Here is a 13,441-nt window from a genome sequence, read left to right as displayed (position 1 = left end):
CTCCCCCCCTCCTGTAGTAAAGTCGCCGCTGTCTACATGTACACTCTGTTCATTTCTGATTTGAACTTGTTTTAAAATGATAGTTACGCACAAAAAGTCAACGTGATACGAGATGAATGGGACAGAAAATTGACAAGATTTGAACTCATAAAACTCCTTTTTTCAGTTGAATAAAAGAACCGAAAAATATATGTGATGTATTATTTACTTTTAAGACATAATGACAAAATATAAACATTCATATAAATATTTGATCGATGAAATATGTACTTCATTTGCTCATACTTTCTGAAAAGAAACAAAGAATTATTGCAACCTAGAAAAAATTTTTGCCCATATTCTGTTTTGCTCAGTAATGAACAAGAGAATACCTTAATGAATGAATTCTTTATACAAGTTGTGTCCAAGACAAATGAGTTCAGTTGTTGTTCCCTGAATGGTGATGGTCTCATCGACTTTCAGAACCATACCATCATAAAGACATCCATCTGTACATAAAATAGCAAATGCAGAAGTACTGTTATCCAAAGTACTATATAGAACCTGAAATTTATTATAGCAGTTAACCATACCTTGGCCATTTACAGTTTGTTTGGCATCACAGTCTCCACTGAAATAACAGAAACGTACATGTTTCTTATTTTTGAAACTTAAGAATTGAAACATATGAACAAATGGAATTTACAAGAGTATGCATTTAGATAAGATGAAGACATGGGCATGTACCGTATAACCAATGGTCATGTGACCATGTGGTCAACAAATTACATGTATCTGAATTTTTTCTCTGGGAATTTTATAAGCGCATTACTCAAAACTAAATACATTGGGTTTTTTTTAATTAAAGCATATTTCCCTCAAAAATGCTCACAGAATCTTACAATTACTAAAACTCAAAACATATTCATTCATATATACGAGGGTTGTTTGAAAAGTTCGTGGACAACTGTCATATCTTTTTTATTTGACGTCATATGTCAACCAAATTTGGTAGAAATATTCTAACAAAAAATCCAAATGATTTGTATTAATTTTTTTCAAAATATTACGATTTATTCAAAACTTATTCAGATTTAAGAATTGCAAAAATCGCATTGCGGAGCAGGTCAACATTTAGGAAATTATAGACAATTCACTAAATAAATTCTGTAGTCATATTCTCTGTAAAATGGAACAAAAACGAAAAACAACCTAGAAATTCAAATTAATAATAAATATATCGATTCGTATACCAAATTACGGCTTAATAAATTCCCTTGTTGAAAAGAAATGAACTTGAGAAGATAGGTAGTCCTAATTGAAAACGACAAAAAAGTGACGTTTTAGAACGTCACGGAGCAGCAGATAACGATGCAATTTTGTGTTTTACTCAGGAAAATTCCTGAATAAACTCTAAAAATGTTGAAGGAATCAAGAAAATATGTCACAAGTGAGTTGTGCCTGTGTGTACACGTAGTGCAGGCAGTATTTGACTGACAGAGACTCTGTATCGGATGAGGATAATCTGCGATGATATGGTTTAACTGTAAAAATCTTAACAAAAACTTTAAAAAGTTGGAACGTCAAGGAAAGACATAGGCGCTTCAGAGTTGCTTATCCTGTGAAAGCAGAGTTAAGTAACAAAAGAAATTAAAACCTTAACAAAGGAAATTATACAACGAGAGCAATTTTTAAAACATACATGTACATGTCAAGTATTAGAAAAAGAATTTAAGGAAGGAACATTGGATTATACTGTATGAAACATATAGGGATAGTATTTTTTAGAAATTTTTGACGCTATGTTTTGACGTAACAATGCCTTTAAGTGTGCTCCGCGGGTACAAAACATGTTGATTTTAAATTGAAGTAAATTAATTTCTGTTAAATCGAATAAAATAAAACTTCACACATCAACAAAACAAATATTTTTACATATCATAATGTGCTTATTTTAAATTTCTAGTGAGTAGTATAACGAAGATTGACATCGTCCACGAACTTTTCGAACAACCCTCGTATATAGAATCTTATTATAATAGCGTGATGTTGCTGAGATTATTTTCCCCCAAACAGGTCATTTTACCGAGGCTTGGTTTAATAAGAATCAAATGGAATAGACACGCCCATCAAACAAACACCCACCTGTAAAAGAATCGCGCTTCTTTTATCATTGAGCTTCAGCCTTGAGAGGGTTTACATAAATTCTTGAAAATGATATCAAATGAAGAATTAAAACAATTGGAAAACGATGTTCCCGTTACGCATCAATAATGTCTTTCTAACTTTGAATCTTGTTTAATCTGTTTATTTATAAGGAAGACCTTTCATAAATTATGTCCTATACAAGAATTTTCAATAATGGTCGTGTACTCATTATATTCAATTATAATTAGGAAATGACAATTGTAATATACTCCATTACTTACTCTGACTGTCTTCAGAACTTCTTGTCATGCGCTTGGAACAATTGCCGCTGAAAATGTCAAAAGAAGTTGTCATTTCAATTTACAACTCACAGCTGAAATTTTATTAATACTTTGATATGATTTAAAAGGGTAAAATGTACTAGAACTTACAACAAAGGCGTGATCCTGGTATACAGATTGCGACCCAGGCACGTGATTTCTCCGAAAGATCCACCGAAGACGATTTTGTCTATTTTCTGATAAACATGTCCACCAAAGAGAAACCCAGCTTTGCCTAGTCTCTAATCTACAAGGGGTCATTATTCTACTGGGGTCTTCTCTTCACCTGGGGTATGCAGATTTTTAGAGTGATTTCACTTTTTCTACGGGCTGAAGGGTAATTTTTTAACTTCGAGACGCCGGGGGTCATTCTTCATTCATTCGAATAAAGACCGGCCGTTCAAAAATGACCCCCGGTCATTATTATTTTATTGGCGTCATTATTGGTCTATATACACCGGTTCTAACGTTTTTCTGGAACGTTAATAAATGGCCTGGAAATTTTCAGAACAAGACCATATTTCGGAATAAAAGAAACATTTCAACGACGTTCGATTTTATCAGTAAGAACTTAAAATGCTCCTCATAACTTTCAAAAGCTCCTCCAGCTCCCCGATATTACTTCAAATTGACAGAATTAAAGAATTTGCTTTATTTAGAAAATGAATATACATCATTTTAATTCTTCGTGAATAATACTCAGTATTTCATACTTTGAGTTTCACATTTGTGGTACATTAATTTTACAGAAAATCTGCAATTAACAGGTCTAACGGAAATGATTTGGTTAAATAGTATATATCTTTAAAACTCTACGTATACATCATTAAAATGAATACAAGATATTTTAATATTTGATTTTAAAGAATGAATGTTAATTTATTTTGACTCCAGTGAAGGCAGAACTACCATCCAAATGGAGTGAACTGCCGTAAGGTCGTAGGTACACTTGATCGCCAATGTTTAACCTAATGACCACTGATGCAGATGCGCCATTGTATTGAGGACTTCCACCAGCATAAGCAAGTGTTAGTTGTTGAGTATTTTTGTATATCCATGCACCGTTAGTATTTGAATCAGATAACACTGACACATGGAAGAAATACAATCCTTGGATGGGACATGTAAATACTGATCCATTGTACGCATTCCCATAGTTAAACATGGGAGAATAACCTTTGATGACGTCATAGGTGCTGCTGTACGTACCGACAATTTTACCTGTAAATCCGATATCTGAAAGATATCAAATAGTCTTTTAAATGAAAACGTTGATTTATCATATATATTAAATTTGTGTAATTAACACTGACCCTTTACAACGTCAAAAATTACTTAAGAAGAATATATCGCACTGTAAACAAAAATGTAAGCAAAATATGTATAAAAGACTTAATAGCGTACCGGTGTTGTAGAGTAGGATTTCCCCATAGCCAGCTTTCCCCCCAGAAATCGTACTCTAGAGTAGGATTTCCCCTCGGGGGGAAATCTCACACCAGAGCCAAATTTCCCCTCTTTCTTTCTCATAGTAGGATTTCACCCCTCGTTATAGAGTCAATATAAACCACAGCCGCAATATTTTTGTGAAAAAAGGATAAACGATTAACTGATCTTTAAAAGCTAAATGAGAGTTCTTCTCGACTTATATTGTAAGAATTTTCTGAACGTATATTTCAAATCATGGAATCAACCAAAATATATAGCTTTCAAACGAATTGTTAATATTCTCGAAAATATTATGACGTTGCGCACGGTGTTGGTGTCATTTTCGGTAACGTCAAAATGACGTTATTTTAGTGAAGTTCTAGAAAATTAATTTGACGTTACTTTTTTGCTAACATTTTTTATGAAGGAAAAAACAAACCCAGTAATGCCGCCAATTATATAATGCAGGTCATTGAAAATATATGCATGTAATTAAAATCTCTGCCCTTTTGCAAGCATAGTATTGCGGAATCTATGAAATATAGGCATAATTTGCTTAAAAAGCTTGGTAGGAATAATAAAACTTAAACGACATCGCATTTTAAATTTACATGCTTTTTATTTAATTGAGATAAATTCAAAACAATTCCATATCATATCAGTAGGCGCTAGAACCTGTCCTTTGTTTTCAGTAAATTGTATGGTTGCATGTAGATATGTTGCTGATTTAACATTGAAATTTTTTTTTCTTTCAAAGTCCCTATTTCCATCCCATCTTTAACCCCCACCATCACTCAGACCCTTACATACCGAGTACCTGTATCTAACAGTAGATCTAAATATTTCAAATAATTCAATTTAAAAAAGGAGAGGAATCGAATCTGAGAATTGACCCCTCCCTCATTTTAACTTGTCCATGAAAAGAATTTTCGATGAAGTGCAGTTTAGAGGCGTCAGTTGTATTTATTCGAAAAATATTTCAGTTTTCTCTCCCCTTTTCATCCCCCCTTTTTACATGCGTTGCAACGTATGTGTCTAGCACACAGATCAACGATTGTAGGTTTCATACTCCTTTGGTTATCAATGCAGTTTACCTGCTTTTTGTGATTGTATGCCTTTTTCATACTTATAAATGGAAGTAAAGAGTGATTCAAGGAGCGTTTTTTGTATGCTTTCATCAAGATTCAGTTTTAAATAATTAATTGATGTTGATGTTGAGGAATTTTGGTGCCGGCGGGGTCAGATTTTAATCAGATTAAGAAGATTGTATATAGCCATTATCCTTTCCCATATATGAAGGATATGGAGATAAACTAGATCTTGATTAAATGAATGGTTACTTAGTACCATTTTGGTCGGTTTAAATGAGCTAAGAAGCATTTAAAAAAAATAAGAAAAATTGAAACATTACTCAATAAATTATGAAAAAGGAAGGACATTGTTTACAGGCACGTAGCAAGGGGGCGTGCCCCCCCCCCCCCAATTTTTTAAACATAACTTTTACTATTGAAATGTTCATTGAAAGGCTGGTTGCCCCCCCCCTCCCTTTTTGGCAAAAGTAAAGTAATATAAGGGTAATGTAGTAATTGTATGAAGAAAAGAAAATTTGATACTGAAAGAAGTTTGCGTTGCGCGTTGAAAGAAGTTCGCCTACCCCCCCCCCCCTTCCCCAAAGGAAATAGGATTTTCGAGATTGTGCAAACAAATTTTCCTTTTTTTGGCTTGACAACTTTTTTCCGGTAAGTAATTTTTTTCTCCTGCTGCACCCCTCTACCTTTCAAAAACGATGCTAGCTACGTCACTAGCTTATGACCAAATATATTAATGAAAACTATTTTTATTCAAAGAAATAATGCAATAAACTTGATCTCGCCATAACCTGTTTCAAAATGTCGTCAATTTCGAATGTAAACACCTACTTCTTTTTTAACATGATGAAATACAACTTCGTTTTATTTCATACGATGCTACCGGGTTAATGACAAAAAAAACTAATTTTCAAATTATGAAGTGAAAACATGATACTTTATCTACATCACAACTTCCAACACCCCTAACCCTTATTCAATATTAGACTATTCAATGTAAACTCGCCATGTATAGAACAGTTTACGCCAGCATCAAATAGAGTTGACCCACTTATCTGTCAGGTAATTCAATTTAAAATCACACCCTTACATAAATTTTGGTTTGATTGATTTTATTCTGGTGTCTTAATTCGAACTCTGAATGGTACTTTTGTACAGATTTTTGACAAGGATATATACTGATACAGTGTACTAGTATACAGTGTACATGTTTTGCTTTTATATATAAATACAACTGTCAAAACTTAAAACTATTCTTAAAATTAATAATGATTGGTGTAGTTTTCTTTTATCCATATCAGGCTCATTAGCAATAAGAGTAAAATTTTGGAGAGAAAAAAATCTTTTGACGTTTTAGATTACATTTTATGCACTGAACTTAATAACGTACGCCAAAACGCCATATTTTTACGTCTGTGACATAACATGTTGACTTTTATTTTTTGGTAGGATTTTGTCACCATTCCATTGAAATTAATTTGGAATATACTAATAACTTTTTGAAGAGATGCACATTTCATAAAAATCCTCTAATTTTCAATATTTCTATTTTTAATGAATACTTATACGATTTATGTCACAACATTTATGCAATTATAGTTAGATTTATTACTTTTGGGCAATGTGTGACATTTATTGTTGACTTTGTAAAAACCCTCTAGAATCAATTCATTTTCATATCTAAGTAAAGTTTTGATTTTGCACATTTAGTAATAAATGTTGTTTTGCAGCAAATTAGAAAAATTCATTCTTAACATGAAAGTAATTCATGGAGTGTAGCATTAAAATGTGACGTTTTTGCCGTAAAATTCAATTGTGACATATATAGCTACGTGTTGTACATATATGTGACATGGCAATTATTATCCAAATTTAAAATGCCGCAAGTTAAAATTCTGTCTAGAGATCTTTTCCTTAATAACATGGCAACATTTTGTAGAATTTAAAACAAATTTCAACATTAATTTTTCACCCAGCATTGGGGATTTTATGAATCTTAAAAACTTTGTGACATTGAACGTCCAAACTTTGTGACACACCATCTTATTCCATATATTCAAAATTAATCGGCTTAATAGCAGAAAACCAACATACATATCCACACAAACGATCAGTCTAATTTAAAATATACTTCCTTGCACACAAAAAGGATTATTGAGATGTAATTTCAAAATTGATTAAGCTCATGAAATTATTTTTTTAAGTCACCGAAGACTTTTTATGTGTATCCCATATTTCGCCGATTTACGCGCGTCTACACCTCTGTTTTGGATTTTGAGCGACGCGTTCGGAACATACGGATTGAATAACATCACAATTGCTAGAATTTACATCATTTACATCATATTTTGAATTTTTCTTCCAAATTTCATGCTTGTATTGTTTGTTTTATTGAAGTTATCAATATTTTGTTATTGCATGTGCGACGCTCCTGTTACCCGTCTACATGCGTTTTTTGACGTAATTGTCTGAATAAACGAATTAATATATTCGATAAATGGAATTTTTTGAAGAATATTTTTGTTAAAATGTATTAAGTATACAATTACCGACCGAATGATATACAGTTTTCATATGGTGAATTGTTTTAAAATTATGAAAATAGGGCAAATGCCGCCGCAGTAGTAATTTTTGACCTCTTGACACCAACATCGTGCGCGACGTCTATGGATTGGAATACATTTTTTGACCTATTTGGTTGTAAATGATTATAATAAAAAAAACTCTCCAAGGGAGGATTAAAATAGGCTGAGCCTGAGCCTGCTGCCCAGTCCCATTCGCATTAACATCAGTGAATAAGATCTTGTTGAAAAAATAATAACAATAAACTTACTATAAAATATTTAGAAATTGTAAACTTACTGTAATGTTAAAATTTCCACCTTTCTGTAACCACCCTTATTAATCTACCAAAAATTAGTTCAATATCTACAGCCGTTTAGAAAAACATTAAGGAAAACTGTTAATAAATATTGAAAACGTCGTAATGTTTTTAAAAAAAAAATTAAGCGAAACGAAATGCAAAGTTAAACTTTAACTCTAATTAAGATATACTCCTTTGCCAAAATCCTACTCTGGAGCCAGTTTTCCGAGGGGGGGGGGGATTCTACTCTAGAGTCAGTTTTCCGGGGGGGGAGAGAGATTTTACGGGGGAAAGCCTACTCTACAAGACCGTTATTCATTTCAGAAAACTATAAACATTATGGAATAATTTTTTGTTAACAGTTTTTTTTTAAATATTAGGTTAGTAGGAGTAAGGAGACAGTCCCACCGTAAAACTCTATTTCCACTACTATTAATACGTAACCTCTAAGATTTCTGCAATTAACACTAAATTAGTAGAAAACAAGCACATGCAGGCCGTAATATTTACCTGTTGAATTTTTTAGGTCATTGGAGACTACTTTCTTTAGTCTTTCAATTTCAAGACTCGTGTTGTAAACATCGCTGTTTTCCAGTTTGACATCCATCTGATTAACTGTAAGCAAAACTTGTCGCATCATCGTCTCCATGTCGTGTATCTTTTTCTGAGTGCTCATTTCAAGGTCACGGACTTTCTCTGTTAGAGTGACATTACATTCATCCAGCTCTCTTTCTATGGCATCTATCTTGTCGTAAATATTGTAGGTACCAACGCCTTGACTGCTTGCAGAGGACGGGTTTGCGTGTCCGTCCAAGAGGAAGGCGGCACTTTCATTTCCAATGAAAGAAATGACAATGAAGCAAGCGAGTTTCAGTGATTGAAACATGGTCGTTCACTTACTAGCTTTTTATGCCTTTTAAACCAGTATCATTTTCCCAGGTCTCTTTTATATGACTTTAGATAGCAGAATAATGCAGGTGCTAGTGTCGTGTCACCAAAAAAAAAAAATTATCAAATAAATCAAAACATAAACATGTCATACAGTGAAATATAAATTGTTCATTGTTTAAGTATAATGACTGAGATGAAAGGAGAAAAAACGTCTTCTATCAAAAAATCCAACTTAAAATAATAATACAACCGAGTAACAGAAAAGCGAATGTGAAATGATTAAACGCACTAACACGACAGGGGAGTTAATGTTTTTAATTTTGAGTTTATATATATGATGTGCTTATAGATTTCGTCAGGCCGAGGTTTTCAACCGTACGGTTTTCCTCAGGTAAGTTTGGTGGGTGGAGCTTAATCGAAGCGGCTGAGAAGCCCCGAGGGAACGACGCTGGTTTGTGTATACTACCTATATACACAGGATGTTACCTGAGACCCTGAGTGTATTACCTGTATGTGTTTTCCTACGACTTTGTAAACCGAGGCCGGTTTTTTTCATGTTTAGCTCATGAATTGAAATGCGAAATAAAGCATTTTTTGTTGCAGACAGAATCCTTCTCTATTTCTTTCTTTTAAAATAATTAATATTTTTAATAATTCGACATTTTTTTTTACATACAGTATGTTTCTTAATGAAGTGTAATAACGAAAATACATTTAGCATCAAAATCTGTCGTTGTAATCTGGCGACAAAAAGGGAAGTAAATAATTCAAATTACACGTCGTCTACGCAAATCGAAAGAAGAAAGTGAATCATAAAACAGTCTCTACGTAAATGAGAATGAAACTTAGAATCGATGTTTTGAGAATAAAATGTTAAGTAGAAATATTATTGTCTAAATAAATATCTTTTTAAGATAAACCCTACTTGATTTTTCCATAACGCATGGTTGGGGTTGATTCCCCGACAGCTATGAAACGGGAAAAGAATCATCTGCATCTTTTTTTTCTTTCGGAATTCATTATTAATTTCAAACATTAAAAATCCAAAGCAAGATGTTATATTCCGAGTGATTTCTCTTCTAAAACTTATTATTATACCGTAACTTCGTCACTATGCCTCGAAGAAAAGTGACACGTACAGCAAGTTTGTCTTATAAATATAAATTCGCTTGACTCATGAACAATGTTACAATGTTGTCATACTTGTTTTAAAAAATAATTTTATTTAATTCCATGATACTAGCTTCAAACGCAGGTCGGTTTATTTTGTTAATTAATGGAGGAATAAATGTACATTAACTCATGTTTTGACACGGAAATTAAAATTATCGATTGTAATCGTGATACGAAATCCTCCCTTTTAAAATTAATTTTATAATATATATTATATAGCCATGATTTTCTTGTTATTTATTCAATTATTTGATAGATTGATTATATTCATGGCATATTCTTATGAATTAAAAAAGAAAAGAACGATTTGATTGCTTCTTTATCACGTTGGCATACAGTGCAGTAGGCATCAAAAGTCTGAAAGTTAATTCGATGGTCGGTTCGATCTCCAGACAAGGTACACAAGATATACACAACAGCAGCAAACTAAATGTCAATCAAATCAAAGTATCCAATCGCAGGCTTAATTTCAGATGATTGACAGAGGTTCTAAAACCAGGTAAATTTGAAGGAGGTGCTTATTTCCTCCCCCTTTAAACATTTGTCATGTGATGTTTGACTAGCAGCCTACCAACTGAGATTTTTATTCTCTCGTTGATTAAGTTGAAATATGGTCCTTAGCAGGAGGATTTAAAATATAGTTTGTTATCCCTCCTTAGGTAATAACAATAGCCTGATTACACTTTTTAAACATTTTCCCCAAGCTTATTAAAGTATATGTTCGCTTACCCCCCCCCCCCCCTCCATCTTTTGGAGTCGCTGTCAACATCTACATTCCTAATTTGTACTTGGTATGATCGTTACGAACAGAAAGTATACGTGATACAAGCCAGGGACAGGAACACCCCCATCCCCCCGAATATACATCCTGGATCCAAAGATACCGTGGATATGATTTTTTAATAAAACTTTAACTCAACGTTATTTTTTGATTTTTCATGTGGAATACAATGTAAATGTGTACTAGAAAATGAAAGAAGATTAATAAAAATATATTTTGGACCCAGGGGCGGGTGTCCACAAGCGTCTGTGGAACGATGGGAAATAATGACAAATTGATCAAAAGACTTAGTGCTTATTTTAGTTGAAAAAAAAAAAACGTGAAATATTTATATGAGATAAACAAGTAATTTATTTTAAAGTCATAATGACAAAATATAAAAAATATTTGATCGATGAAATACCGGTATGTATGATACTTCATTTGCTCACAATTTCTGAAAAGAAACAAAGAAGGATTATTGCATTTGCCAGAGGTAAATTTTGTCCATATTCTGTTTCTTTCAATTATTACATGTAACAGTGTACCTTAATGAATGAATTCTTTATATAAGTTGTGTCCAAGACACATGAGTTCTGTTGTTGTTCCCTGAATGGTGATGGTCTCGCCAGCTTTTAGGACCATACCGTCATAAAGACATCCATCTGTACATAAAATAGAAAAAAAGCTAAAGTAATGTAACCCAAAGAACAAGCAGACAAAAAGAAATCTACAAGTATACGGTTAAACTATATTACCCTGTCCATTTACAGTTCGTTTGGCGTCACAGTTTCCACTGAAATTATAGACAAGTACGTGTTTTATTCTTTTGAAAATAAAGAGTTGAATCATATGAACAAATAGAATTTACAAGAATGTGCAATTGGATGAGATGAAGATATGGGCTTGTAGTCCTATAATCAATGGTCATGTGCATGTGGTTAACAAATTATCTGAATGTTTCTTGGAATTTTATAATCACATTGCTCAGATTTATTATTATTTTCAATTAAACAAGCATATTTCCTTTAAAAATGCTCACAGATTCTGACAAATACTAAAAATCAAAACATATACATTGACATATAGAATCTTACTATAATGGTGTAATGTTGCTGAGGTTATTTTTCCCCAAACAGGTCATTTTTGCAAGGCATGGTTTGATAAGAATCTCCTCCCCAGTGGAATAGACACGCCCATCAAACAAACACCCACCTGTAAAAGAATTGCTCTCAATGAACTTGAGACAGTTAACATAAATTTTCGAAAGTGAAATCAAAAAGAAGACAATTGGAAGGCAATGTTACGCATACAAATTCCTTGTTCTCTTGTTGTAAATCGAAATATACTTACTCTGCCCGTCCTCAGATCGTCTTGTCATGGTCTTGGAACAATCGCCGCTGGAAATATCCCAAGAAGTTGTTACATGTATTTCAACGAATTAAAACTCACAGCTGAGATTTGATAAATACTTTGATATGATTTAGAAATGAATATAATGTGCCAGAACTTACAACAATGGTGTAATACTTGTGTAGAGATTGTGACCCAAGCATGTCATTTCTCCGAGACACCCACCGAAGACGACTTTGTCCATTTTTTGATAAACATGTCCATCAAAGAGACACCCAGCTACAGCGAAAAAAGCATTAGTTCTAGATTTTTAGAACGTGATTGTAATTGATCATTTATTGCTGTTTTCAACGGTATTAAGTCAGTGTTATAGTCCAAGGGGAATCCGATTTGAAAGAGAACAGGGAAATACATGTATTTTGAAAAAAAAGGTCAAAAGTTAATGGGGTGCCTTTTTGCTACAATAAGTAGAAAATACAACATTATATATGCATTTATTTGCTTCTAATGGCTCTCAAAACTTCCACCAGTCACTTACTTTGGCCATCGTCTGATCTTTTATCTGGACAGATGCCCCTATAAAGTAAATCATATTTAGAAAATATGAACGATTTCAATGTTATTGTCTCTATAACTTCTTGTTCTAAATGTAAGTGCTTCAAGTCTGGTTTCGCCTGTTGTGAACATCAATTTTTTTTTTCATTTTCATCTCTTTTAAAATCCACGGAAATCAATTGATTTCAGAATTATTAAGTTTGTTACCATAAATGATAATCCTTTTTTTTTCAAAATTAGCATATATTTAAATTTCAAAATTTAAAAAAAAATCCAAAAGACTGATAATTTCAGTGCTATTCAGTAAGAATACTTTTTTTCCAATAGCTTTGCTGAATTTAATTTTACCCCCATTGTTGAAGGTCGTCCCAGAGATCGTTTCCTTTACATGTCATGGCGCCGAGACAGTGCTGGATGACGACCTGTTGTCCCACTGAGTACTCCCTGCCATCAAAGTTACATCCTGCAATTGTGTAGTTTGGTTTATATATGTATTATGGAAAAAAGGCTTACCTTTTAACTATTTGAAACAAAACATTTTTTGTTTCCATTGTCGCCCAGTCCAGGAAATAAAGTTTGTATGGATTATTTTTCAATACAACAATGTTCTTTTTTTACAATCAATGCAACACTAATCATGGAATAAAGACAGATCCGTTTTTGGCTTTTTTAAAAAAATAACTTAATTAAAAGTAGGAAGTTTTAAAGACAAGAATAGTCAGCTCTTTAAATTGTTATTAGATTTTGATTCTCTGTCTAACTTTATGCCTCTTACCATGTTCAGCATTTGCAACGGAGAAAACAACCACCACAATGAAGGCTAGCATCTCGTAAATCAGCAAGACTTCTGGGAGGGCTGAACAGAAAGAATTGTAATAGAAGTGAG

At 32.9% G+C, this 13,441-nt stretch overlaps 2 protein-coding genes and 1 long non-coding RNA gene across 3 annotated transcripts; all 3 read right to left on the bottom strand.

The window, feature by feature from the left end:
• Positions 1-406: 406 nt before the first annotated feature.
• Positions 407-2,927, bottom strand: LOC134250286 (uncharacterized). The gene is made up of 4 exons (XR_009988462.1): positions 2,559-2,927; positions 2,409-2,455; positions 573-610; positions 407-488 (listed from the first exon to the last, which is right to left on the bottom strand). It is a non-coding gene; the product is annotated as an uncharacterized LOC134250286 (long non-coding RNA).
• A 173-nt stretch (positions 2,928-3,100) lies between these two features.
• On the bottom strand, positions 3,101-8,709 carry LOC134250260 (uncharacterized). The gene is made up of 2 exons (XM_062732612.1): positions 8,334-8,709; positions 3,101-3,683 (listed from the first exon to the last, which is right to left on the bottom strand). Exons 1-2 carry the CDS (start codon positions 8,707-8,709, stop codon positions 3,322-3,324), a joined length of 738 nt encoding a protein of 245 aa, XP_062588596.1. The 3' UTR covers positions 3,101-3,321.
• A 2,327-nt stretch (positions 8,710-11,036) lies between these two features.
• On the bottom strand, positions 11,037-13,441 carry LOC134250285 (uncharacterized). Its single transcript, XM_062732631.1, has 9 exons — positions 13,331-13,441; positions 12,904-13,018; positions 12,539-12,576; positions 12,162-12,279; positions 12,001-12,047; positions 11,745-11,862; positions 11,406-11,443; positions 11,196-11,312; positions 11,037-11,104 (listed from the first exon to the last, which is right to left on the bottom strand). The coding sequence occupies exons 1-8, from the start codon at positions 13,380-13,382 to the stop codon at positions 11,197-11,199; spliced, it is 642 nt and encodes a 213-aa protein (XP_062588615.1). The 5' UTR covers positions 13,383-13,441; the 3' UTR covers positions 11,037-11,104; position 11,196.

This window comes from Saccostrea cucullata, unplaced genomic scaffold, assembly GCF_032062105.1.
Source record: "Saccostrea cucullata isolate Sc308-1 unplaced genomic scaffold, CSIRO_AGI_Scuc_v1 ctg473, whole genome shotgun sequence".
NCBI lineage: Eukaryota > Metazoa > Mollusca > Bivalvia > Ostreida > Ostreidae > Saccostrea > Saccostrea cuccullata.
This window is presented reverse-complemented; position numbering and strand designations above follow the sequence as displayed.

Excerpts from the sequence above, each read along its gene's own strand:
- LOC134250260 (XM_062732612.1), bottom strand. The coding sequence starts at position 8,709 with ATGTTTCAATCACTGAAACTCGCTTGCTTCATTGTCATTTCTTTCATT. Across the intron at positions 3,684-8,333 it reads TGACCTAAAAAATTCAACAG|ATATCGGATTTACAGGTAAA; the intron begins GTAAATATTACG and ends GATATCTTTCAG.
- LOC134250285 (XM_062732631.1), bottom strand. The coding sequence starts at position 13,382 with ATGCTAGCCTTCATTGTGGTGGTTGTTTTCTCCGTTGCAAATGCTGAA. Across the intron at positions 13,019-13,330 it reads CGTTGCAAATGCTGAACATG|GATGTAACTTTGATGGCAGG; the intron begins GTAAGAGGCATA and ends ACACAATTGCAG. Across the intron at positions 12,577-12,903 it reads GACGACCTTCAACAATGGGG|GGGCATCTGTCCAGATAAAA; the intron begins GTAAAATTAAAT and ends TTTACTTTATAG.